Source organism: Leptidea sinapis, chromosome 2 (genome assembly GCF_905404315.1).
Source record: "Leptidea sinapis chromosome 2, ilLepSina1.1, whole genome shotgun sequence".
Lineage (NCBI taxonomy): Eukaryota > Metazoa > Arthropoda > Insecta > Lepidoptera > Pieridae > Leptidea > Leptidea sinapis.
In genome coordinates this window covers 6,456,031-6,483,629 of record NC_066266.1, presented here as the reverse complement: position 1 = coordinate 6,483,629, position 27,599 = coordinate 6,456,031, and the positions used below count along the sequence as shown (strand labels likewise).

The window sequence follows — 27,599 nt, the reverse complement described above, 5'->3', positions numbered from 1 at the left end:
AACAAACTAACGTAAGTCCCACAACTTATAAGAATTTAGTTATTAAAAGACAAAAGAAGTTATAAACCAATATATAAATATAACAAAAATACAATACAATATAAAATAAAGTGAATGATGAAAGTTCAACTTGCAAATGAAAAGCATTTTAATTAAAATAATAATAAGACTCGACTAAAGTGCGTAGGTTGCCAGGTCATAAAATTAAAAAAATACTAAAAACTCCAAAGTCAAATATCAGATTTGACATTTGACAATTGATCGTATAGATACGTGATTGTGCTAAAGAAAATAATGCAAATGCACTTTTTGTTTTCTTTTTTTTATTATAAATACTTCATTGTTCATATTTTAAATGTGTACAGTTAGATTGTTGTGTAGTTGTATTGTTATTGTTAGTTAATCATCGCAATGGTTATATTGGTATAAACGAATGCTGTTGAAATGTTTTATTAAACATACAATACATAAAACTTTTATTGCTGTGTAAGTGCATTTTGTAAATAAAATGTTTGGTAGACCGCGTTGCAGAGAATGGACACCTTTGACCACTCAGCAACTTCGATTACGAAGTCTTATTCAGGTAATGTACACACTTCTGGGTCCCTTTTTGTTTTTTAAAGTCTACATTTACTAACAAACGCCTACTTGTCATGTCGCGTATAAAAGATTTGATTTAAAATCACGCTATTGAATCATGAAGATGACTTTACAGGCTCAATTAACGATTTTTTTTTATTTAAAATTTATACTTTATGCACTGGTGTAATATTCACAATTGAACAATGTCTAATTTCTCGATTTAACACAAATTGTCATAAATTGCCCTCTCATTGTGTATTTTTTTTAATTATTTCTGTAAAATAAATAAAATTGACTAAGCTGATCTCTATATTTCATATCAGTTAATCTGTGAATCTTCCTAGTCCTCAAAGTCAAAATTCACTTGATAGCTTATGATGATTAAATTCTTTTAAATAATATTTTTGGCCCATAATTTTAAAAAAATGTTAATTGGGTTTCAGTGCTATTTAATACTTTTATAAAATAATTATTTGATTGGTATTCCATTGACCTAAAATAATCATAAAAAAATATCAAAAATATATGTACATAAAATGTTTAGAAAACCCTGACAGTTTTTATCTATATATAAGAGATTTGCATGTATATAGTCACTCATCATGATATCTCCGGAACCATAAGGCAAAGAGACTTAAAATTTGGTAGAAATATTCCTTTCACCGCATAGAGGTCAGCCAAGAACGGATTTTACGAAATTCCATCCGCAAGAGTTTTTTTTTATAACAGAACAACATCTGTCAGGTCCGCTAGTCTATTATAAGTACCTATGTTCTATGACATCATCTTACAATTGTCATTAAAAATGTTGCATTAGCTTGGGAGACAGGACCTTCACATGCAAAAACTCAAGTAGTAATGGTTGTGAAATATCATTTCTGACTATAGTTAACAATCTTTATTATTAATAATACATTAAAAGTATGTAGGATGGACAGCATTCAGCAGTGGGGAAGTGTAAATGGCTTGAATAGTAACATACTATTTGTTATTTTCAAATAACCTGCAAACCATAGTAAATGTACTTAGTTTTAACCAAATTATAGTAAAACTTGTGGGACATTACAAAACAGCATGAACAAATAGATTTGTATCTCTTGCAATGGTTAAGGCTGGAATTGAAATTGGGCTGACTATAGAATCAAATGACTTTACATGCCTGTTGCTAAAAGTTGGGTCTTTTGACAGCTTAAAAATATTGTGTCGTCCTGGAGCTTTCTTAAATATAGTGGTGAAGGCAGGCGTAGATGTCTCCAATTGGGAATTCATAATTAAGCAATAAAGTGGTTATTGACATTGTGAATTTATTGTTAAATATTATAGCTTTTTTAAAATGTTTATTTTACCAAGTTGACATTTAGTTTTCTCTTTTTTCGCAACCTATATGTATAGCTATGTTATGTTATATAGCACTATTTGTTTTCATGATAAATTAAACTAAAAATAATTTAAAAGAGCATGAAGGTTTTATTGCCAATTCTTCTCAATTTAAGCCATTTAATATTGAATAAAAATATACAATTATTGCATAAACAATTTAAATTATTAAGCTGTTTTCAAAAATTTTTTTTTATGAGATAGAATTATGTAGAAACAGTTTTCTGTTTGTTTCTTATATATATATAACATCTCCTTTTTCTCTAGTAAGCATCTCTGTGTTTTATGAATATCTAAGTAGTATAACTGGCTTCTTCCAACCACTACCTAGTACTACTATCAAATATTTCTTTTCTTTTTATTTTTTATGGAAGAAAGGACAAACTTATATGCAAAAGACAAGTGTATGGGTCACCTGATGTTAAGTAACACCATCACCCACATTCTCCTTCAATACCAGAGGAATCCAAACAGTGTACGCGCTTTTTATTAAGGTACCCATGTTGTATTGTCTTAGAAACACGGCACAAGGAGCTCACTCCACAGCATGGTTGTATGTGGTAGAAAGTTGGATGATATCCGAATTTATGGCTTGTCATGCGAAGGTAGAATTCCGCAGCAGCAATCTGGTCGAACAGGTCTTCGGAACATTCGCCATGATAAAGAAGACATACAATGAAGCGACATCCCTACGCAACACTAAGTTATCTAGTTGTTCACAAAGCAGCTCTGCGTTGCATGTGGTCAAATAAATCGAGCTGATACTGGGTTGCGCCAGACCAGAGATGATGTGATAAATGTAATCTCATTAATGCCATTAAAACCAGTCAGATACAAATTGCATACCTATTAAAACCTTGTTGAGTAGAATAATAAATGTGTTTTTTATAGATTGTATTATAGTGTACTCTGTCATGACGAGACAAGTGAGGTTTAAATACCTACCACAACACCATTTTTAACAATTCTTTTGAATTTTGTCACAGCCTTATTGTTTTTATTTATTTATTAAATTCCACCAACAAGGTATACACTAATATAAACACAGTATAATACAAAAACAATAACATTCACATGGTAAGTGATGCCTCAATTATAGGCGAAAATGACATGCTATTGAATTTAATTAAGTCACAAAATAAAATAAGAACTATAATATATTATATATCTATGAATACAATCTTAATATAAATTTACACCAAATATTATCAAAAAATAACGATTGAGGTCATCCCTCCCTTGAAAGAACCGTTTTAATATATTTTTTAAATTTATGTAAGTTATGATAAATCAAATATGTCGACTTCATCATGATGACTATTATATTCCCTGGTAATTCTATTCAAGGGAGAGAAATAGCCTAAATTAGATCCTGCATAATTACAGAGAAATGGATTATATTTCTTACACACTCTCGGTTGAGTTTTTAGAACAGCGAGGTTTAGTTTCGATATAAGATGAGGAGAATCAATAATATTATGTAGTAATTTAAAGAGGAACATACTGTCGAGCAAAGTTCTACGGGACTTAAGTGAGTTAAGGTGGAAATACTGCAGTCTACCTGTATAAGATGGAATTTTTTTCGCTAGATTACAGCTATAAGATAAATGCCAGAGAAACCTCTTCTGAACTGATTCTAAGCGTTTGTTATATACATCGTAATGCGGGTTCCAAACGACCGTACAATATTCTAAAGTGAAAATTGTTAACATTTTTTGGGATCATGTTGTGAGAGCATATACATTATTCAAGAAAAGACTTCCTGACTCGACTTAACTTTTGTGTATTTTCTGGGGTCATGTTGGGAAAGAACATACATCACCCAAAAAAAGACTCAATAACCCCACTGAACGGAGTAGTAGGCATATCAACTTTATGTTTGTTACTGGTGTTAACATTATCACAGTTCTTACAAAAATCACTTATTTTCCTATGCCTATAACATTATTATTAAGTTTATAGTAAAAAGCAACAGTTGAAATGTTTATTTCTTTAAATTTTAAAATGTTTATCGGCCAAACTCATGTCAATAATATGGATATTGTTTCCAAGGTTCTTCGGGTGGCAGAGTATGAATTTGGGGTCCTTTATGAATACAAAAGTGGCACACACATCTTTATAATGTTGTTATTTTATACTGTATGCTGTGTATATTAGAGTTTTCAAAATTTCAGATTGTGGGCTACAACATCCGGCCCCCAGAATGGTGCCGCTATCAGTGCAGCTTCTACATGACGCTGCACCACACCACCATGTCGGCGCCCTTCTACACCAGCGAGAGAATCACCTCCCCGCATCCCAAGTGGAAGGAGATCGATGCTGGTAGGTACACGCGACTCAGTGAGCATAACGTAGATAATAGGGATAGTGTTTCACGTAGATAGGCATAGATTTGGGAGTAAAATCACACTTAGGTGTTTAAATTTATAGGTTTTAAATCGCCTTTAAAACGGCCCGAGAAATAGGGGCATAAATGAATGTTATTGGTATTTAATATGGTCCAATCATAAACAACGTGCGGACCGGCATAAAATGGCTCAGTAATCAGTATGGAGAGGTATCAGTATTGATCATATATCACAAAGCGACGTTCGGTAGCCGAAATACATTCTGATTGTTTTAATTCGTGTTGCAAGCTGTTGAATAGATTTCAAACGAAACGTTATAATTCCTTGGCATCAAAGGTTTTTATGAAGATTTTCGCAACGATCCGTCTTTAATAGTATTTAAATGTCTTTATGCATGCTAAAGATGTCACAAGTACGAAGAATTTTTTGCACAAACTGCAAACTATGTTCGGTGATTTTACGAAGAATTTTTTGCGGGAACTTATATCAATACGTGTGGATTATTGAGATTGTCAAGAAGATGTGACGGAAATTATCGAAACAGCTTTGAAATTCTCGGCGTCTGGTTTTGCCTTAAACGAGTGGATTTGTTGTTTACTTAATGCTGACTAGTTTACGTACAACATATTATATATTATGTTAAAAATACTTTTCTATGGTTATGACGATAGAATATTCAGGGATCGCCATAATTGCAGAGTGCTGACGTAGTGACGAAGAAGATTTTTTGAACTAAAGGGCAGAACAATCACGAGCATTCTAATGCTAAGTTTAAAGCAGCTAGCAATGTCAAAAAAATGTCAGATTAACGGCCGTTCCCAATATACTATCTACAGATAGAGATAAATTACTACCTCCTACTGTCAGTAATTAGCTCTCAATAATCTGAAGCTGTCCCAATATACCCGATAAGTAATTCTTATCGCCTTATATTGGGACGCGTGAATTGAAAGTTCCATACAAACTTCTATCGCTGGTAAGCTATACGTCATCCCATTGACAGACAGCGTGTACGGATAAGGTGAGTTACCGTCGATTAATTTATTGGGACAGAAAAGTCAACGATAGTTACGATTTTTATCTCAAGTAAGATCTAGACTGAATATTGGGAACGGTCGTAAGACATCATGTTGGACTATCGATGCCAGACTCCCAGAGTAGAAGGGAATATAATGAATCCCAAATTTAGATGTTGCCATTGTAAAAGTACGCTACATTATAAATAACCGAATATAAAGGAGATTATTGTAGCAGATCAAATGACGGTATTGCGTTCCGAAGGCGTGGATATGACGACAGTTACTCCTAAATGTAAACAAGGTTACTTTGAAAGATTTGTTGTATGTCTCCTCACCCCGAACATGATATGTATTAGTCGAACTTATCAAAACTGGTAACCGTCGTACGTTCAAGGAAGGACTGCCATGTTTACAATAGTTAAAACATTGGCAAATAAGTTAAATGGTTTCTTCAAATAGTCCTACAACATAACCAATTCTTCTTGACATCTCCTTCAGCAATAGTTAGCAGTGATATATGGCATAGGAAATGGGGCTACTTGAATAACAAACCAGAATAAAATTAAGGAAAGCACAGTTACAGTATTTTGGAAGTGAAAAAATTACTATAAAATTGAGTTGCATAAAACTGTTCGCTGAGATTCAACGAATTACGTTGATTATGAAACTGCAAAGTGTATACACGTTTTACTGATTAAGTGCGCCAGTTATAGATGTGCCTCATCAAAAATATAAGGGTCGTCGCACAGTGACCTATATCGCATCATATTATGTCCAGCTTATCAGCGTGAATCATGCTGTATTTATCTTCCTCAGCCCGTAGTCGCTCAATGTACTGTTGGATGTGATTATTGTAAGGATCGCTTGTTATCTATTGTCGGCCAATAAACTTGAGACACTCGTCAACAAAAGAACCGTACGGTTCATGTGCAATCTAGAATAATATCATGGTGGCCATTAGGGAAGTGACATGTTGAGAGTATTATAGAACCAAATAATAAAATGATTTTAAGGAAACATATATTATGATTTGAAAAAGAGGAACATTCATGTAATCCGCCATGTTCACTGAAGCAGCAATGACGTCACGCCTCAATAAGTATCACCGCGGTGCTTGAAGTTTTGGTATTTAAGATACGCGTTATCATTGATTTCTAAGACATCATAATCAACCACCACGGAGATTAGAATTACAGCTTATTTTATTGCTGTCATAGTGTTAGCATGAGAAATAGTACACGTGTATCGTCATTATAGTCGATTAATCTATGCCTAATTGCGGCTGTCCAATTTTTTTTATGTAAATATGGGACAAGAAAAACTTGAAAATCCCTCAAAAAAATCTGAGCGGCATTACAACTACGCTCGTCACCTTGAGACATAAGATGTTAAGTCTCATTTACCCTGTTCCACTAGTTACGGCGCCCTTCAGACCGAAACACAATAATGCTTACACATTACTGCTTCACTGCAGAAATAGGCGCCCTTGTGGTACCCACAATCTAGCCGGCATCCTGCGCAAAGGAGCCACGCACTGGTAAGTTCTAAGTATTACACCGCATTAGGTCTGGTGGATACCAACGAGGAGAGGAGAGGAGATGGATTTTGACAACCAATCAGTTTTCGTCATTTCCAAATCTCCTTCAAAGTTTAGCTTAGGTGGAAATGGATCAATCGGAGAGGAGAGGAGATGCATGAGATGATCATTTGTCTATAGAATTTCGTGCCGCGTCGAGCGATCAAGCCTCTCGCGCCCATTTCCCCGCTGCCTGCTCCCCCCGGAAAGCGTTGCTATAAACATAACTGACATCTCCTCTCCGCTCTGGTGGAAATAACCTGATAGATTCGCGGCTTATCTCCTGTCGTCTCCTCTTCGCTTTGGTGGATACCTGGCTTTAGTTTGGTAGTTGAGGTTTATAATGTTTCTCTTATAAAATCATATCTAAGCGGGCTATATTTGTATATACGGGCTTTATTATATCTATCTAAGCGAACGCCCTTTAGTTAAAACTAAATTTAAATCATCTATCTGTTTGATTTCCAGAACTTATGCAGAGCATGTCATCAACCAACGTCGTAATCAGGATCTGGTGTCACATTCTCTCCCCTAAGGAAGAGGAGAGAAACAGCCAGAGCCAAGACACGGTGATACAGACGTGGGGAGTATACTTCAGCGGCCTCCGATACATTGGCGCCAATTTGTCACTACATTTCAACTCCGATTGCTTTAAGAGCAACACGCTGGTGTTTCAAATGCAGGGGGGGTACTTCTGTTCGTATAAAAGTCTGAAACTAGATATCATTCCACCGGGAAATGAGCTGCAGCATACCCCGTTGACGGGCGGCACTCCAGTGTCAGTAAATAAGGATAAGATTGGCAGAAAGGTGAAGGAATCTCCCTCTCCGAAAACGGGTAGGGAGTACTCTAAAAGCCACAGTCCTGTCGACAGGACGTTACGACAGCATGTTGCCACGCTCAGGCCGTCATCGAGTTTGTTTATCAAAAGTGAGGGTACTTCTGAAAAGACAAATTACATATTCGAGCATTCGCCGATCGAGGTGAAGGAGTCGAGCACGAGCGACGAGAGCGAAGATGTCAACGTGGTGGATCTGAGTGAGACGGCCGAGTATTATGACTTGAGGAACGAATCTAGCCAGTTGCCTAAATACAGGTATTAAATTTTAACATTTATATTACATTAGCTGACCCGACAAACGTTGTTCTGTACATAATGAGCTTTTTATGAGTTTGTCAACAATATTTCTAAATATAAACATTATTTCGTCATAAATGCTCCCTGTTGTTATATTTCAAAAATACCAGCCATTCGAAAATGTATATTTTATAGAGTGGGTATGTAATTAAAGATGCATTTGTGCAAGTCGTGTTGTGTGTGCTATGTCCAGTTTAAAGGATGGCTGCAGACACATCTTAGATTATTTTGTGACTACGGTATTAGTAACGACGTCGCTTCATCAACTGACCGATCTGTGACGTCAGTCACTCAGAAAAAATTACAACCTATTTGGCAGATGGAAAACTATATGTATACCATAATCGTTTATATGGCATAAAGATACTATAATTGTTAGAAAATTAAAAACCCTATTTGTACAACACATAATTTAATATCATTTTTTTATGTCAATAAGGGACGAGACGAGCAGGAGGTTCAGCTGATGGTAATTGATACGCCGTGCACATTACAATGCAGTGCCGCTCAGGATTAAAAAACCCAAAAATTCTGAACGGCACTACAATTGCGCTCGTCTCCTTGAAACATAAGGTGTTAAGTCTCGTTTGCCCTGTAATTTCACTACGACGCCCTTCATACCGAAACACAATAATTGCTTACACATTACTGCTTCACGGAAAAAATAGGCGCCGTTGTGGTACCCATAATCTAGCCGGCATCCTGTGCAAAGTAGCCTTCCACTAGTAAAATGTGAAAGTACACTGCATGTAACGCTATAGGGATACTAGCTCAGCACGTTGAGCAGCCAGTCGCAGAGGAAATGTGCACCTGCCAGTCTGAGCCGTGTTCGGTGTGAAGGGTACCGTAGCTGGTGAAATTACTGGGCAAATGAGACTTAACATCCTACGTCTCTAGATAACGAGTGCAATTGTAGTGATGCTCAGAATTTTTGGGTTTCTCAAGAGGGGCGTTTGGGCGTATCAATTACCATCAGCTGAACGTCCTGCTCGTCTCCTCCCTTATTGTCATAAAAAAAAATTGACATGTCGGCAGGTATCTCGCCCTGAACTTCCTCAAGTCCGAGATCCGCAGCAGCTATACAGCCAGTAAGCTGCAGAGCCTGCACTTGCTGCAGTACGCTATCAAGCGGAGGCAGGACGCCGTGCTCGAAGTACGTGAGAAGATCTACCAGAGGTCCGCGCTCGCAGACACACTCACACCGCCCGCCGACGGAGAGGGAGTGCTCAAGGCGAGGACCAGGTCAGATTATATATAAGATGTGAATATCGGGAATTTAGCTACTTCATATTAAGTAAACAAATTTTATCTACACCCATGCTTTAAATCCTCTATTAAAGATTCTGATACGGTTAGCTTATTGCCAACATTAAAACACCCAATGTCCTAATAACCATTACATCTTCCAAACGAGTGTTGTAATGTTGCACTGAATTTCATAACAACACTCCTTTATTTTTTTTTCGATCCTCAACTAAGAGTTTCAACAGGTAGCCACATTCTTATTGCTCGATACGTGGTATCTGTATGAATTTCAAAAAAAGAACATTTTACACGCGTTCCAAAAAGTAGGTTATTCAAGTTTTGACAGCCAGATATTTTAAACGGTGCAATGTGAATTACTACTAAAATAAATAATTATTTCATTAAATCTTAGTTTATTTGTATATAATCAGTAATGGATGATATTAGGTTATTACTAGGACTGGCTGTTGTAATTTTAGCAGTAAGCTAACTGTTTCAGAATCTTTTAGAGGATTCATATTATGGGTGTAGATAAAGTATTGTATGCAATTGTTGATAATTAGGTATTAAAAGACTCATGTGATACTATTATCACCCACATTCGTGTTTTAATACCCCTTATTACACACATAGATAACTAAAAATCAACCTTACACCAGCCTAGCGAAATTCTCTTAAGAACAAAGCGATTTACTTGATTATATGAAACGTGCAGTCATTGATAGATTGACAGATGACGGCTATAATCTTATAGAAAAAGGAGATAGCCGAAATGAACTACGTTTTACGGAACTGTTCGCTTTCAAACAAATGACTGCATTTCATTTCATACTAAACTAAATTTCAATTTTTACTTGGGCAGTCCTGCCTCTTATTACGTAGTATTTACATCCTCTTTTCTATACACTTCCAAGTCTGTTAGAGATGTGACTGACCTAATAGTTCTGTCAAAGTCCGTATTTGTAAACATCGCTTTGAGTGCGAATTCAGCTGAATTTATTGGGAAGTAAAGCCTGAGCAAAATGTCACGAAGTTTGCCTAGAGACATTAAAAAGAACACAGCTATAGATAATTACAACAATTGCAAAGCAACTATCTAAATTCAAATTGCGAATTGTTGGCCGATATTGCGAATGGCATTGATATGAATTTTAAAATATAAGTACTTAGAATTGCGAAGTTCGCTTTTTAGTATAAGAGACAAACGTCTGATAGTGAATGTATGCCTAGATTCAGAGAATGTTTATTTAATTATTTATAGGACAACCAGTACTTATACGCTTAAATATATTGAATACTAGCTGACCCGACAGACGTTGTTCTATACATAATAAACATAAAAAAACCACGTTTAGAAAAACCGACTTCAAAAACTCAAAAGTATAAAATAATTGAGATTTAATTTTATGCACCTTTTATGGAAATCTTATACCTTTAATATTAATAAAATCCTATTGTTTGTATGTGCTACCTATTGATAAGGTTAAAGTCTATATTACATTAAATAGAAAAAGTTACAAATATATAAAAATTCAAATTAGTTACTCATGTTAAACTATTCTTTCAATTTGATTTCTGATCGACGGGGACATATCAAATGAAAAACAAAATTTTAGTTTATATTTATTTTTTTCCGAGAATTTTCATATTTATTCACCTTTTAAATCTTCCCTGGACTTCCATAAATAATTCAAGACCAATATAAGCCAAATCGGTCCAGCCGTTCTCGAGTTTTATCGAGACTAACGAACAGCAATTCATTTTTATATATATAGATTGATAAAATATGAGTTGAATGTACAATATATTAAAGTGTCATAACATGCACAGTCCGTGCTTTCGTAACACAATAATATAAAATAAAAAATATACAAAATCAAGATATATGCGAATTTGAAAAGTAAAAGAAAGAATGTAAGTAATTTGGTGCCTAACAAACTCGTAATTTTTTTTAAAACGCAGGTAACGAATCTTTAAAAATATCTCGTAGAGATATCAGAGTAATAGAGTTTTGATGGGAGTTGATTGCTTAAGGTTAGTTTTGGCAAATGGCTGATGGAACAGGCCAGTTCCGACCTGCGCACGCCTTGGTACTCGGCGGGGAACTCGTAAGCTGATGCACGAGTGATGGACAGTCGATCTAATTAATTTGTATAAAAATATTAAATTAGCGATTGTCGTCGAACACAAACAATTCTCATGTTAAAGTGTCTCAACTGATCTTAGTACGATGGTAATTGCATATGTACCCCACAAGAAAAAGCAAGGTGTCATAAGAGTTCCTTTCAATATGGAAAATCCAATTGTTAAAACGATGACATCTAATTTATTTATTGTAAATAAAGTTTTATTGCATATTTTTAACTACTAACTATATTATAATATATAAGTGCACACAAGCATGGATTTTATTTTTATAAAAAAAGTGACATACGAGCTGTTGCTCGGTTCACAGGTCAGACGAAAACTTACGATTATTTTTTTAATACAGCTGAAGCGAAGTAGTTCCCATTCTCCACACTAGGGGAGCACGGTACCGCTTAAGATCAGGCATTTAAAGTATGGCGTGAACAATATTCATATATACTTAATGTAGAATTTCCAAAAACTTGTGCAAACGATCAATCTAGAGTCAATTTCCTAATATGCAATTATTGGGGTTGAGCAGGTTATCAACTGTAAAGTAGATCCTGTAGATGAGGCCACAACCCGAGTGTTGAACAAAACGTAAGATTTAGGTATCATGCGGCATGCGGATAGTTGGTTTAGAGTGTTGAGCGCTGGGACGTGGCTCGATAGGCACAGGTTTGAATCCTGCATCGTACAAAAATTTTGGTACAAATTAGACTTTTCAATCTATACAATATGCTGTTTAGTATTTACTAAATTACGCATGTCTTGGTATACTAACTCAGTGTTATACCCCATGAACAAATTGTATATCAATATCACTTTCTACACAGTAACAATAATTAAACGTTGCAGGTCTCAAAAGAATCTGTTTTCGCGAGTGGAAGAGTGCGCGGTTAAGAGTAGGAGCAAGTCGTCCTCACAGAGCGACCGCGAAGGTGACAACGAGCTGCTCGCCAACGGGAAAGTGAGGCAGCCCCGCCTTACGCTCAAGCTGAACGATCTGCTTTCTTACAAGGTGAGCCATGTATGTTATTTATGTATGTATCTTATGTGCTTGAAGCTAAACACAACTGCACAGTTAAGTCGACCAGAAGCCGACACAGTAATTGGTAATACACGTTTAAATTTTAAATTTATGAAAAATTTTTGGCATGACACGAATATATGCCACTTATTACGTGCACGGGTTTTAAGATTTGTAAGCAATTGTAACTGAGTGTTAAGGCTTTACTAAAACCACACCATAATTCTATCCCTGACATTCGACAGGCTCTTGTTAGGTTTAAATAACTTTATTCTCATTAAGACCTATTGTCAGTTACATGAGAAATTAATATTTTACAAATCAAAGTAGGTACTTAACAACAATGATTATGGTGGGTACAGAATGCAATTCAATGTTAGACAAACAGATAAGACATAAAACAACCTACATATGTTATTGAAACATTTCATAATTATTGAGTATGTGCCTTTGAAGGCTCGCTTTAAAAGAAGTCAATGTTTTGGCATTTCTTATTTCTGAGGGCAGGTTGTTATATATCTGAACTCCCTCAAAGGTTATTATCTGTTTTCCATAATTACTTCTTACCATTGGCAGCTCAATATGACTAGCTCTTCGTGTAACAGTTCTGGTTAAATTCCTTTTTTTAAAGAAGGATGTGTTAGTGTGAATTTTTTTATTTAAAACCTTGTAAATGAGTAAGCATGTAGTGTATGTGTATAATTGTCTGATTGTCATAATTTTTGTTTCTATATAGATTTTTTCAGTTGAAGTTAAGTAGGAATAATGAAACAGTAGCTTTACTAGTTTATTTTGTGTTGTCTGTAGTTTAACTAATTTCGACTTTGCAGTACAACCCCATATTTCTATGAGATGCAATAGGTGTGGTTTAACTAGTGAGTTGTAAATTGTAAATCGGACACGGCGTGGAATAGATCTGACAATGTTTCGCAACATACCAATTAGAGATGATAATTTTTGTTCTTACTTCATCGATATGTGGAATCCATGCCATATCACTGTCCAAAATGAGGCCTAGATATTTCTCTTCTCTTTTTTCTTCGATTTGTTGATTATTTATTCTTAAATGTTTGAAAGGAGGAATAGTTTTGTTTTTTGCTTTAAAGATGATGTACGAGGTTTTAGATATGTTTATAGTTAAAAGATTACATTGAAAGTATTGAAAAATAGTATTAAGATCGGCCTTGTTGGATATTCAGAAGACATTTAGTATCGTCTGCTGGCCTGCACACAATAATTCAGTACGGCGTCTATTGCAAAATCGCTACAATCTCTTATGGACTGAATATTTTCCGCCCACGTTCATCATCCAATGAAACAGCACCCGCGGAGTTCCTCAAGGTTCAATTTTTGGACCTTTCCTACTTTTGTTATTTATCAATGTCATTCCAACACAGACTAGGAGCAGCGGGCCAAACGCTTTGCAAACGAAATTTTACACTTTAGTTCATAATGTTGATCTCGTCATAAGTTGCTTTCAAACCTACATACGCTGCTAAAATATGGATCAAAGGCAAAGCAAACTTAGTCCCACAACTATGCCCTACACTTTTACTGTAGCATAATATCCATGATAGCTCAATTAGAGAACACTGCCAACCTTCACAGAGAGACAGCCCGTACACTTCTACTTCAGTTCAAGCCATCGCGTGGCCTCACCTCGAGGCGTGGCCTCTCCAGTACCAGCTACTTCCGTTTGACCTAACTATAAAAATATTCTACAATGAAGAATTCTAGAATGAATATACAATGAAGAGCAGCTCGGATTATCGACAATAAAGCCATCATGTGATCTTTGGCGTTTGATGCAGCGATGGGTGGTTAAAGCTGGCTACGTATCTTCTGATTTCTTGTTTTGTGGATGTCTATGGGTTTTTATCCTTCCATCAGGTGATGCAAATACCCTACTGCCCCTTCTATAATAATCATAAACACGAGTTATCTATGTTTTTCAATATTATTTCTCTTTCAGACCAAACCATCCCCCTTCCAAAGGGCAGAGCACGTAAGACTGACTAAACAACTAGAAATATATCACTTCAAACGTTTGATCCTCTCGGACGAGAGAGACAGCAAGCTTGCGAACATCAGGCGAATGAAGGAGACGCATGCCAAGCTGTTCGAAGAGAATCAGGATGTCGGTAAGGATTTGTCTGTTGGTAAGGATTATTTATTTTATTTTTGTGGCGTCTATTTTATTGCCTTAAAAAAGCGAAATAAAAAAATACGGTGCGTTCATTACATTCATTGTTCATCATAATATGTGTGGATTGATGCATCTACTTTATTGTACTACGAGGGCTGGACTAAAAGTATCGGGAATGGAATATTTCCACTGTTCCTGTCATATTAAAATCTTCTTAATTGAAAACTCCTTGGTTTTAAAAATCGAATACCATTTATTTATTTAAAGAAAGATTCTCGGTCTTGTCACAAGGTCTTTTCAAACTTGTTTAGTCGTTGAGAAAATGGAATTGACTTGAGAAAATTCTAGAGCAATGATTTATTATGACTTTCGAAGTGGTTTAACACAAAAAAGTGTCTTGACCGGATCATTTCTACATTTGGTGATGAAGCCCCATCCAAAAGCACAATTTATCGCTGGTTTGCTGAATTTCAACGTGGCGGTGTCAAGCTCAGTGATGATCCCCGTCAAGGTCGTCCAAAAACTGCAGTCACCAAAGAAAACGTTGATGCTGTGCGTAAGCTGATTGAGGAAGATCGACATGTGACATACCGCGAAATTCAGGCATTTTTAGACATTGGCATGAGTCAAATACAAATAATCTTGCATGAACAACTAGGTGCAAAAAAGTTGTTTTCCCGATGGATACCGCATTTGCTCGGTGAAAAGCAAAAAGCGGATCGCGTTACTTTGTGCGTCGGAACTCTCGAAAATTCCACGCAGGTTCCTCAAATGCTGTATACAACATCGTATCAGGTGACGAATCCTGGATATATGCGTACGAACCCGAAACAAAAAACCAGTCTTCGTTCACGGAGTGTTGCAAAAAAATGGTGGCCACGTTTGTCTCCGGCCATGTTGCATCTATTCCTCCAGAGGGATAAAGAACGGTTAATGCAGAATGGTATGCTAGCATTTGTTTGCCACAGGTCGTTTCTGAACTCCGTAAAGAGAACTGCAACCGCCGCATCATCCTCCATCACGACAATGCGAGTTCTCACACCGCGCACAGAACAAGAGAGCAAGGAAACATAGAATTATTTGACTATCCGCCATACAACCCCGACCTAAGCCCTAATGATTTCTATACTTTCCCTAAAATAAAGAATAAATTACGTGGTCAGAGATTTTCATCACCTGAAGAAGCTGTGGACGCCTGCAAAACGGCCATTTTGGAGACTCCAACTTCTGAATGGAATGGTTGCTTCAATGATTGGTTCCACCGTATGGAAAAATATGTCAAATTTCGCGGAGAATACTTCGATAAGTACATTTTTAAATAGTAATGTTGTGTCATTTCCTTGATTCCCGAAATTTCCAGTGCCGCCCTCGTATATACGAGGGCGGCACTGAAAATTTGTGTATTTACTTTAAGAACTCTTGTGTTTTTACTTAATAGTTTACATTTTTTACTTACTCGTACTTGTAATTGAAATAATTTGCAAATTTAATTGAAAAAAAGAACTTGTAATACCTGAACTTTTTTGAAAAGAGCAACCTCAGAGGTTCTTGCTCGTTCATCTCTGAGGAAATCTGCCTTCGGAATGAGCTGTATGACAAAATGAAATATTTCAAGTGCAATATAATTTACCTATGAAATAAAATATTTTTGATATGATTTGACAATATTTAAACTGTGAAGTACTGTTTGTTACTATATTTGCATTCACTGCATTAGAGTGGAATCGAAAGGATGGCAAGAGCTAAGTCAGTCTGATCTTTAGAAAGCCACGCAAGGTTCTCTTTCCTAAGAAGTTTCCTGGGACTTTCACAGGCCTCTAGGAGCGACCTTAGCCTGCCAGGAATTTGTGCCTATTGGTCAGCCAAACCCATAATGTACTGTCTGTCATTTGATATTGAACTGATGTTTATTCAGTGGGCAGTTACATTAGCACTTCAACCCCTATTATTACAAAAAGTATAAATTTTTATGCGTACTCTTCGGCCTGGTCTAGATAATTTAGCCAAAAACATATGCTTTAATTGAGATGCATTTCAGGCTTGGAACTGATGCAAGATTACCACGCGCTGTCGAAGCTCAGGGACACCCTGCGGGGCACGCGTGACTCGTGCAACGCGCTGCGGTCGGTGGCCGCCGCCAGCCACGCCGCGTTGGCGCACTCGCGCTGCGAGCTGCTGCGGCAACTGCACGACTTGTTCGACATCCAGCAGGTGAATGACCAACACTGACATAATAATAAAAATAATAGTTTGGTTAACAAAATCAGAATATTTTTATAATAAGTTTAATTTCACCGCTCCTTTCCACAAGAAGCCGGTTAGATCATGGGTACCATAACGGCGCAGTTGTAGTGCTGCTCAGAATTTTTGGGTTTTTCAAGAATCCTATGCGGCACTGCATTGTAATGGGTAAGGCGTATCAATTACCACCAGATGAACGTCCAGCTCGTCTCGTCCCTCATTTTCATTAAAATAAAATTGCAGAAGGACGCCACCACGTGGAGCATCTGCGGTGTACCGCTCCCGATATGCGACGACGAGGCGCGCGTGACCAACCCGCTACCGCAGTCCGTGGGCGCGGCTCTAGCGGCGCAGCTGACTGCGCTTGCGGCCGCCGTACTCGACCTGCCGCTGCGGTACCGCGTTGCGCTGACTGCTACGCCCACCGTCGAGGACATGGTCGACCTGCCCAACCCTAAGTAACTACCATCACAACAAACATAGTCAACTGAAATGTAAATGATATTATTAATTTAACCTTGTTTGTGGATGACTTAACAATGGATCTGGAGAATACAGCTCGAGTAGATTGTGTTTATGTGGACTTATAAAAGGCATTTGATATGGTTGATCACTATATCTTGTTAGAGAAACTCCATTGAATCGTAAAATGAATGTGAAAGAACAATATCAGTCCCATACATTTGTTGCGACGTCAGCAGTACATCAGGGCTCTAATCTTGGACCCTTATTATTTGGAATATTTCGGTACTGCCTCGCGCTGAGCGCCACACCCACCGTAGAGGACATGGTCGACCTGCCCAACCCTAAGTAACTACCATCACAACAAACATAGTCAACTGAAATGAAAATGATATTATTAATTTAACCTTGTTTGTGGATGACTTGACAATAGCTCTGGAGAATACAACTCAAGTTGATTGTGTTTATGTGGACTTATAAAAGGCATTTGATATGGTTGTTCACTATATTTTGTTAGAGAAACTCCGTTGATATAGTATCTCGTCAAGTGGTCTGAGTCTTAAGTTTAAATTATTATGATATTCAAAAGAATTGTTAAAAAACGTTTGCGTGGTAAAGGTTACAATAACATAAATTACTTTCTTAATAATTCCACAGATTGAGAATGGAGCGACCGCCCTCAGGATATTAAATATTAAGTTTAATTGTACAATATTACTCTGTAAACATATTATTATGAAAAAAAAAGCCCGCTGAGTTTATAGCGCCCATTCTTTTCAGGTCTGAGGCATTATCTTTGGAATCGGTGGTAGTTTTTGACTTTCAAAAAGTGCGATGTCACATTCTATTTTTAATGAAAAATATTTGAATTTCAACTTGCTCCACGTGTACAAACCTTAAAAAATTATAAATAGAATATTTCGATTTCAAAAGCAAGTACACAAAAGCGTCATAATATAAAATTATGCAATCATCATTCAAATATATTATTATAAACTGGAAGTAGTTATAAAATCAATTTCCATGTAGATATCAAATTAAGTTTTGAAGTTACAGTCGCAGCCCATCAGAGTTGTCACACAGTCACCACAGACTGCCTGTCAGTGTTACCACTTATTAGTTTTTTTTTATATCCGGAGAACCGAGTCTTGCCGGGATTTTTTTTCGTACAAAACTTGTAAAAAAAACTAATAGGACATCTAGATTCGAACCGGGGTCTTCTGCTTTCCGGATCACCCAATGTCCCTTCTCAGCTATTATAGTCTTGTGTTTAGTGACGAATTTTACCTTTGTATTCTAATGTTATTGTTGCTGTTTCTCATTAAAACACGTATAAAACTACATTTTTTTAAATTGAAACCTAGCTAGATCTATTTATCGCCCCCGAAATCCTTTGTTTATGTATATTTTCTTAATATTTATAAATTACGTGTCACGTTGTTTGTCTATTTTCTATATTTGTTTTGTATGGACATATTTTCTATTAGAGAATTTAGAGACGTACGGTTTGACAGTCCCTCTGTGAAAAAATTTCATTTTAACAATCGGGAGCATTTCTTACGAAATAATTCTTGATGTTTTGAAATATTATTGGCAAATTCCTATAAAACAGTATTTTTTTTATTATCTACAGAAGAACGTATGTCGGGTCAGCTAGTACCTATATATAATATTCTTCGTTAAAAGATATAAGATAATTGAAAAATTGCGACCATGGTGTTTCCAATGACAGCGGCGAATACTAACATTTAAATTAAAGTTGAGATATTAATTGAAATGAACGTTCCAGAATCCCGTTGTACGTCCGGTCGAGTGACGCCACGCTGTTCAAATACGGCATGTTTCTGCTGAACAAATGCGTTGCACAGCTGCTGTGGGGGCGGGGCTTGAGCGTGTACGACATCCGGCCCACTCTCGCCAACTTGCGGCGCCTGCTCACCACTCCCACCAACTTGTGAGTCACACCAGATATACACTCTATCCAGATTCACTTACTGGAATATGCATATTATCTTATATATAACTAAAAAAAACATCACCAGTGGGAGGCTCCTTTGCATAGGAAGCCGGCTAGATTATATTTCTGCCGTAAAGAAAGTTCAAATGATGATAATTGATATGCCCTGCCCATTACAATGCAGTGCCGCTCAAGATTCTTGTAAAATCCAAAAATTCCGAGCGTCACTTCAATTGCGCTTGTCACCTTGAGACAAAAGATGTGAAGTCTCATTTGCCCAGTAATTTCACTAGCTACGGCGCCCTTCAGACCGAAACACAGTAATGTATACCCATAATCTAGCTGGCATTCTGTGAAATGGAGCCTCCCGCCGGTAAAAGATAGAAAGGATAGAAGCAATTGGCATTCTATTGTCTCTGCCTACCCCGACGGGTAGAAGGCGTGAGTCTATGTATGTATGTATGTATGTCGGTGATGCAGGTCGGATACGTCGAAGCTGTTCGGTACGTACCAGTGGCTAGCCAACGGTCAGTGTGCACGCGCCCAGTCGCTCCGCAGCCTGGTGGCTTCCGACCGCGATCGAGCCAAACACTGCCGCCAATTCAACAGGTTTAAGGTAACCATATATTTCTACTCCTCTAATTTTATCTGTAATTTATACAACCACGATCATTAATGTACTATATCTCCACTGGAAACCCACTACACTGATAGTAACTGAGAGTATGATACGCTCACTGACACACAAACACATGCACACACACACACACACACACACACGCGCGCACGCACACATTATATTGCTAGTAATTTACAATAAAGTAATCTATTGTTATTTTTAATGCTTCTCTAGCTATTAGTACAGATGTGTAATATTTTAATAATTGTGATCCTTATATATAGGGGTGAGGTCCTGGTGATCTGTAATACAGGGTCAACTTCAGACACCAGTTCCTCACAAAATACAGCTGTTTTTTTTTTAATTGTAACACTACTGTGTTTTAGCCTTAAGGTCTTTGTGAGAAGAAAAACAAACAGATATATTTATTATTAATGTAAGTACAGTCTTTATTGAGTCTTTGAAAAATTCTATACTCTATAATGTCGCCAAAAAAGCATAGTTGTTGTGGTGCCACAGACAACTAAATCTAGTTTAATTATTGTAGGTTCATAGAAATATTAGGTAATACGAAGTGCATACTATATTACATACATAATACCTTCATTTTTAAATCATTAGACTAAATATTTTAATGTCAACTTTAGAAAAAAAAACTTGTAAATATAATTTGCCAGTTTGCCGCTAGGTATTCTGTATGTTTGCCATTCCTTTAAGTAGAAATAAAACCACTCACCAGACATAAGTACCTATTTATTCAATAACTTTCCATTTAAGTGGCAACACGAAAACGTGTGGTATTTGTTTGTTTATTAATAAATCTATGTCGTGGTAAAACAATCTCACGCTCGTGACGTCATTCATTGCGCAGCCCACGACAATTTTTACACTTCTTATACAACTTTTGCATAAAATACTATTATTAATAAATGGTCTTTTAAACCTAGTGCTATTGCACATTTATTTTCATTGAAAACATATAAACTGTCACTTACATTAAAACAATATTTGTAAATACTATACGTACGGCACGCTCTGATGGCTGTTTTGACGTTTCTCCACTCCACGGACTAGTAAAAAAAGAAGTAAATAGAGTCTAAATTAAAAAAAAACGTTCCTCCAAAATTAATAAGAAAAAATGCCTATTCGTTGTTTGTAGTACCACAATCTAGGACTAATCAGGGTCAAAACGCAACTATTTCTAGGCTCTGTAGGTCATAAAACTCACTGGCCAAATCGCAGAACACTGATTTATTCATTCCACTTGCTCAATATAAAAAGAAAATACCTACTTAATTTACACACGTGGCTTAGAAACCTTGTTTTCATATTTCATTTTTATTTTAAATTATATATTACAATATTTTTAGATTATAGTTTATAAATTGTTAAAATTACTGTCCTATAAGCCTAGTAAAAATTATGAATGCTGTGGTAGCTTATAAGTGAATTAACTCTTATCCACATTATTATTATATTTTAAGTTTAAGCATGAAAAGAGTGTAATTTGTTAGTTGCCCAAATGTATAAATAAATAAATAAACGTAAAGGCTAGTTTTTTATCAACATGTGATTTCTGTATTTTAGTGTTAAACCTTCCACGATCGGCAAGCGCCCTTGTACCGCGGTATGCCAAGGATCGGTGCCATATTGGCGCGTGCGCAGCATCTATTTAAGCGTATTTATTTTACGAATATTAATAATGGATTGCTTGTAAGTAGGATGATATGAGATAATATACCAGAAAACTATTGAAAAAAGCTATAAGACCATGCAAAATAAACTATGTTACAAACAAAATGAGAATCAGAACTTGGTCAGGGCGTAGTGTGCCGAACGGCACTTCCGATTATGGTGTATATGAAAGATCTAGTGTCAAATTTGAATGGTTGATATCAAAATTTTGAACACTTCTCGTTTGATTTTTAAAACTTAAGTTATTGATATCATTTTACTGATTAGGTTTCAGGTTAAAGTTTTTTGATATCTGCAATAGTTACCAAAAAAATCAGCTGGTCATATTTAACGATTGCATCCTGCGAAAAAGAATAACATAAATGTTGATATTTGTTCCAGGATTGCCTAGAAGGACAGTCGGGCCAGAAGGTTCAGCGACACAAGCACTCCCGCAGTATGGGCAGCTGCCAAGATGAACGGGTAAGTGCATGAGCGATCTAATAACTTATTGTACAATCACATTACTACCCGGTTACATCATCTCTGTGCCGGATGTCGATGACGTCACATCACCGCTTTGTCACGGTGTGCAAAACATTCATCTTCATTCAACAGAAATAGGCGCCGTTGTGGTACCCATAATCTAGCCGCCATCCTGTGCAGAGGAGCCTCCCACTGGTATTTAATAATAATTATATCCTAATGATGGTACTTTCTTTATTTAACGCGAGTGTTACACATTTAAATAAAACACTTTTAAAGGATTAAAACACGTGTAATTGTAACTGTTTTTATATTAAATTTTTGCGTGAAAGTTACTTTTTTATTTTAATCAACCCGACGTTTCAAGACCCTTCCAGATCTCGTTTTTAGTGGGACTGCAGATTAAATTAAATTAAATAAAAATAAATATGTAACTTTTACGCAAAAATCTAAAGTCACAATTACACGCGTTTTAATCCTTTAAAAGTGTTTTATTTAAATGTGTAACACTCGCGTTAAACAAAGAAAATACCGTCATTAGGATATCACTATTATTTAATATCAGTGGAAGGCTCCTCTGCACAGGATGGCTGCTAGATTATGGGTAGCACAACGGCGCCTATTTCTGCCGTGAAAGAGTAATGTCTAAACATTACTGTGTTTCGGTCTGAAGGGCGCCGTAGCTAGTGAAGTTACTGGGAAAATGAGACTTAACATCTTATGTCTCAAGGAGACGAGATCTTGAAAAACCCAAAAATTCTGAGCGGCACTACATTGTAATGGGGAGGGCGTATCAATAACCATCAGCTGAACGTCATGTTCGTCTCGTCCCTTATTGTTATAAAAATAAAAAATAAAGAATTAACAAAGATTTATTTTGTCACTACTACAGATTGATGTAAAGATGTTGTCTTGCTGCTGATTTTTATTAATATAATGATGAAAAATCTATTAAAGAATTTGGATTAGGTAATAATAGATTTATTTTTCTGGTACAACTATTAAAGCGACACAGACCAACACAAACTACAAAACGATTAATAACAAAAGTCAAAACTTCAAAAACAAAGTAGCGACAGCACAAAAATATCACGACATATGCCTTACTAGTACAATCCAACATTTTACTTAAGTTTGCCGTTTGTCATTACTTCGCAGAATTTAATTCTTATACAGGTGTATTTCAAAATCAACTGGTTCGATTCCTGTGTACCCATGTCGTATCGTCCCAGAAACACTGCACAAGGAAGCTCATTCCACAGCTTTGTAGTACGTGAAAGAAAGCTCCTTGAAAACCGCACTGTGGAGGACCACTGAGGACAGCAATACTCCATGTGTGGCCGGACCTGCGCTTTGTACAGCGTTAGAATGTTGGCCGGTTTGAAGTATTGCCGTGCTCTATTGATGACGCCTAGCTTCTTCGAAGCCAGTTTGGCTTTGCCCTCCAGATGGCCACGGAATTGGCAATCGCTCGAGATTTCGAGACCCAGTATTCCGATACTAGGCGAGGCATTAAGGGAAGTGTTGTCGAAGAGCGGTGATACGGCAAATGGGGTTTTTAGTGGTAAACGCGCAAACTTGAGTCTTCTGGGGGTTGAATTGGACAAGGTTCAATTTACCCCATTCCGCGACCTTCTCGAGAGAGGACTCGATAGAAGACACTTTAGAGTTTATTTTAATTTATAACAATAGTGATATTTTCCAGGAGCTGCCGCTAGATGCAGCGTCCTCGATAGCGGGCAGCGAACCCAATATTTACAACGTGGACTTGGAGACTGGTGACAGAGTGACACACCCCGACGTAGAGCTGTCGCACCAGCAGCTGTTTACGGAGACAGAGAAGCTGCTGAAGATGTCCAGCAACAATGAAGACCACGAGGTGCAGGGGATCTGTACCGCGATAGAGCAGTTCTGCGCCGACCGTGATGTGTGTGCCACGCGTGAAATCGGTGATGAGCAGGACTGTGAACAAATAGAGGTGATCGCTACTAGTGTTGAGGATTGACAGCAGGACCCGGTGTCCACCAATCCCGTGCGCCGCTCACCATTCGGCATTGCATCGGCCAATCCAGACTCAGTGTAGCCGACGCAGTGTCGAGTAGCAAGGCGCGCCCGCTGCGTCACGACGAGTAATGACCAATGAGGCTCACGCATTTCACGTTATCAATTGTTTCAGAATATTATTGTTTTAATTTATAGCTGTGACAGGCCTGTTTCACTCCCCATGTATGTATCGAAATCGTAAATACGTGCGGCGGCCTCTACAGAGTGGGCTAACTAGTAGGGACTCACGGGCGAGCATTGTTCGTCACCTACTACCAAAATGGAGAAACATAAAAAATCAAAGCATATTTAAGGTCATTGATGCAAATTTAAATTTTATAACCCAAAGACACTGAAACAATCTAATTTAAAGTAATTATTATTATTATGAAATCACCATTAATTATAGCTACCTATTTATTTCCTATACTAAGTAGTTTTGACTATAAAATAATATTGATTTAAAATAACGTTTACGTACGTATTTATAGTATAGAAAAAACTGAGTTATTTTTATGAGATGACCTTATACTAGGTAGGTACGGTTTTTGGTAATGAAGACAACCCTAATGTCGTCAGAATAGGTGACATTCACGCGATAGAAAGAGATGCAACTTCTAGGCGAATGAATAAAAATGAAGGTTAATTGCGATGTGCGATCTGAATTGCACCTTATTGTATGGCCGCAAGAACACTATTTCTTTGATTGATTTTGCGGAGTGAGACTTCTGTACTTGTACTATTACATATCTTTGGTCGTGTTATGGCTTTGTACGCTATTAATTTCGCAACTTAACTATGTCAACAAATTTAGGGACGCAGTTTCGGTGAGGCCAAATCCCCGGTCAGTCACAAATTTTTTAACTATAAATATGTTAGCAAAAAATTGTAAAAACTTTATTGAAATTAAAACAATTTGAATATCTGTTTATTAATCCGTCGAGCAGTATTAATGGGACGTACGGTAGTGTTGTGATATAGTTGTTTGTGAACTAATAAATTAATTTATATTTCGTAGTATATTGCATCTGTTGCGTAACAATCGGGGATATGCATATTGTTTTTTTTTTTTATTATTTTTATTTCATAATAAAAACATATTTATAATGTTAAGTGCTTGTGGATTTATTGCAGTAAGGGGCAAGACGAGCAGGACCTTAAGCTGATGGTAAATGATACGCCCTGCCCATAACAATGCAGTGCCGCTCCGGATTCTTGAAAAATCCAACAATTCTGAGTGGTTTACAATTGCGCTCGTCTCCTTGAAACATATGATGTTAAGTCTCATTTGCCCAGTAATTTCACCTGCTACGGCGCCCTTCAGACCGAAGCACAGTAATGCGTACACATTACTGCTTCACCACAGCAATAGGCGCCCATAATCTAGCCGGCATCCTGTTCAAAGGAGCCTCCCACAGGTACGTTAATGGTAATTGTTACGTACATATATATATGTAAAAAAGGCGTTTGGTTGAAAATTATATATTTGTCGTTAAACGTAGGTATACTTATGGTTTCACAAATATTAGGAATCCGAAGAAGTCATGTTCTCTTGAAAAATTAATTAGTGGTCAAAAATAATATTTTCGGCAAAAATATTGATGTCCACATATCTCTGACGAAAAGTTTTAGTCGTCTAGATATAGTATTTTGCTGTTAGACAATCGATAAAAACAGGCCAGGAATATTAGTTTAGTGTCTGTAAGCTATGTCTTACACTCGCGATTTGTATGACACTGTGTTAGAATTGAAAATGAATTGATCATGGTAGAGGTTAGTTCTAAATTCTATTTTTTTTCGACGTTTTCAAAGCTGTCATAGTTTATCTAGCCGCATAAATAATCTAAGTATATTATATCTTTAAACGAGCAATTCTTGTATATAAATATACGTATATATATATAATCTGAATCTCGGAAACGGCTCCAACGATTTTAATGAAATTTAGTTTATAGGTAGTTTCGGGGGCGAGAAATCGATCTAGCTATTGTTTCTATTTAAAAAAAATGTAGTTTGAACCGTGTTTTAATGAGAAACAGCTAAGATACAAAGGTAAATTTCGCCACTATACAGGATGTCCCAAAGTTTTGGGACATCCTGTATACAAGACTATAATAGCTCAGATGGGACATTGGGTGATGCGGAAAGCAGAAGACCCCGGTTCGGATCCAGATGTCCTATTAGATTTTTTTGTTCAAGTTGACATTAATTGAAGTCATATGCATATACCTGTGATATGGCTAGCAACTAACTATTACAAGGTAATGAATTTGAAATATAATTATTTATTGAAAGTTAAATAAATTTGACTGTATATATACTTTTGTTAACGTTGATTCGGATAGAGCTTACGTCTTGTGTGAATTTCACACACAAACCCCCTCCATTGAAATGATATAATTTTTTTAAAAGGCATAAATGGCATTTATTTTCTCAAAATTAATTCCTTTAGAATTCTTTTTGATGTCATTTCTAATATATTAGATACTACTATCGCTTCGGAAACAAATGGCGCTCTGAGGGAGAAGAAGCGGCGCAAGAAACTCTCCCCGCATACTCTGGTTTTTGCGCTCTTTTCAATAAAAATATACAATATTGTACAGTCATTTCTATCGCAATATAATAATAATAATCTCGTTCCAGCCTGTCCGATCACTTAGATATTCAGCTGTGGAGTGATAGGATTTACGACGGAGCCATTTTTTTTATAAAACATATAAATTTATTTATAGATAGTGCCTAATAGCTTGATATATATTTACTTTGATTGTTAACAAAATGCATAGACAGTTTATACGTCTAGATACGGTATTTTACTGTTAGATAACCGATAAAAACAAGCCACGTTTATTACTTTAGTGTGCATGACAAGCTACGTCTTATACTGTATGCTCAAAATAGAGGTTAACGGTCCACCTATATTTATTTCGACATTTTCACAGCAGTCACAGTATCTAGACGTATAGATCTAAATTTTTATGTGATATTGCTTATTAAGGGCATACATTCGAAAAAGATCGAAATGGATTAACCGCGTTGTATATATACTTAAAACAGTGAGAAACTTGCTGTAAAGGCAGTTTGGTGGTTTTGTTTTATTGAGACATTAATTTTATCGTTATCCGGTCTTGTTATACTTGGTAATGATAAGGATAAAATGTTATTATATCATTAAATTGTTTGCACACTACATAATAAAAAAAATTAAGTATATTTTGAGCGTAGTCCCTTAGTTCGTGTATGTATCAATGTAATTATTTATTTCGGTGGGATTTCAAATTGTAAACTCATTTCAAATTTAAAGTATTGTGTAGTTACATACTACGGATGTTATATAATTCTATAATATTGTGTTCCTATAAGCCAGACCTTTGAGATAACTGATTTGTGATCACAAAGATCCCACTTCTTTAATAATATAGTAGATATATAAAGGGCGCAACACTATTCCTGTTGTAACTAGCCCTATTAAATATTACATCATATATCTACTTGTTTTATTTCATCTTTTACTTTGTATACAGAATTA

General features: G+C 36.4%; 1 protein-coding gene across 2 annotated transcripts; it reads left to right on the top strand.

Moving 5' to 3' along the window:
- Positions 1-276: 276 nt before the first annotated feature.
- On the top strand, positions 277-27,557 carry LOC126975631 (uncharacterized). Of its 2 annotated transcripts, none has more exons than XM_050823647.1 (12): positions 277-583; positions 4,134-4,281; positions 7,371-7,998; positions 9,076-9,282; positions 12,271-12,433; positions 14,415-14,583; positions 16,627-16,799; positions 17,073-17,287; positions 19,081-19,245; positions 19,729-19,864; positions 21,944-22,024; positions 23,733-27,557. In XM_050823647.1, the coding sequence occupies exons 1-12, from the start codon at positions 509-511 to the stop codon at positions 24,030-24,032; spliced, it is 2,460 nt and encodes an 819-aa protein (XP_050679604.1). In that variant the 5' UTR covers positions 277-508; the 3' UTR covers positions 24,033-27,557. The 2 variants fall into 2 exon arrangements, with proteins under 2 accessions (XP_050679604.1, XP_050679596.1); XM_050823639.1 differs by having other exon boundaries at positions 14,415-14,601.
- The last annotated feature ends 42 nt before the right edge of the window (positions 27,558-27,599 follow it).

Excerpts from the sequence above, each read along its gene's own strand:
- LOC126975631 (XM_050823639.1), top strand. The coding sequence starts at position 509 with ATGTTTGGTAGACCGCGTTGCAGAGAATGGACACCTTTGACCACTCAG. Across the intron at positions 4,282-7,370 it reads GTGGAAGGAGATCGATGCTG|AACTTATGCAGAGCATGTCA; the intron begins GTAGGTACACGC and ends TTTGATTTCCAG. Across the intron at positions 12,434-14,414 it reads ACGATCTGCTTTCTTACAAG|ACCAAACCATCCCCCTTCCA; the intron begins GTGAGCCATGTA and ends TTTCTCTTTCAG.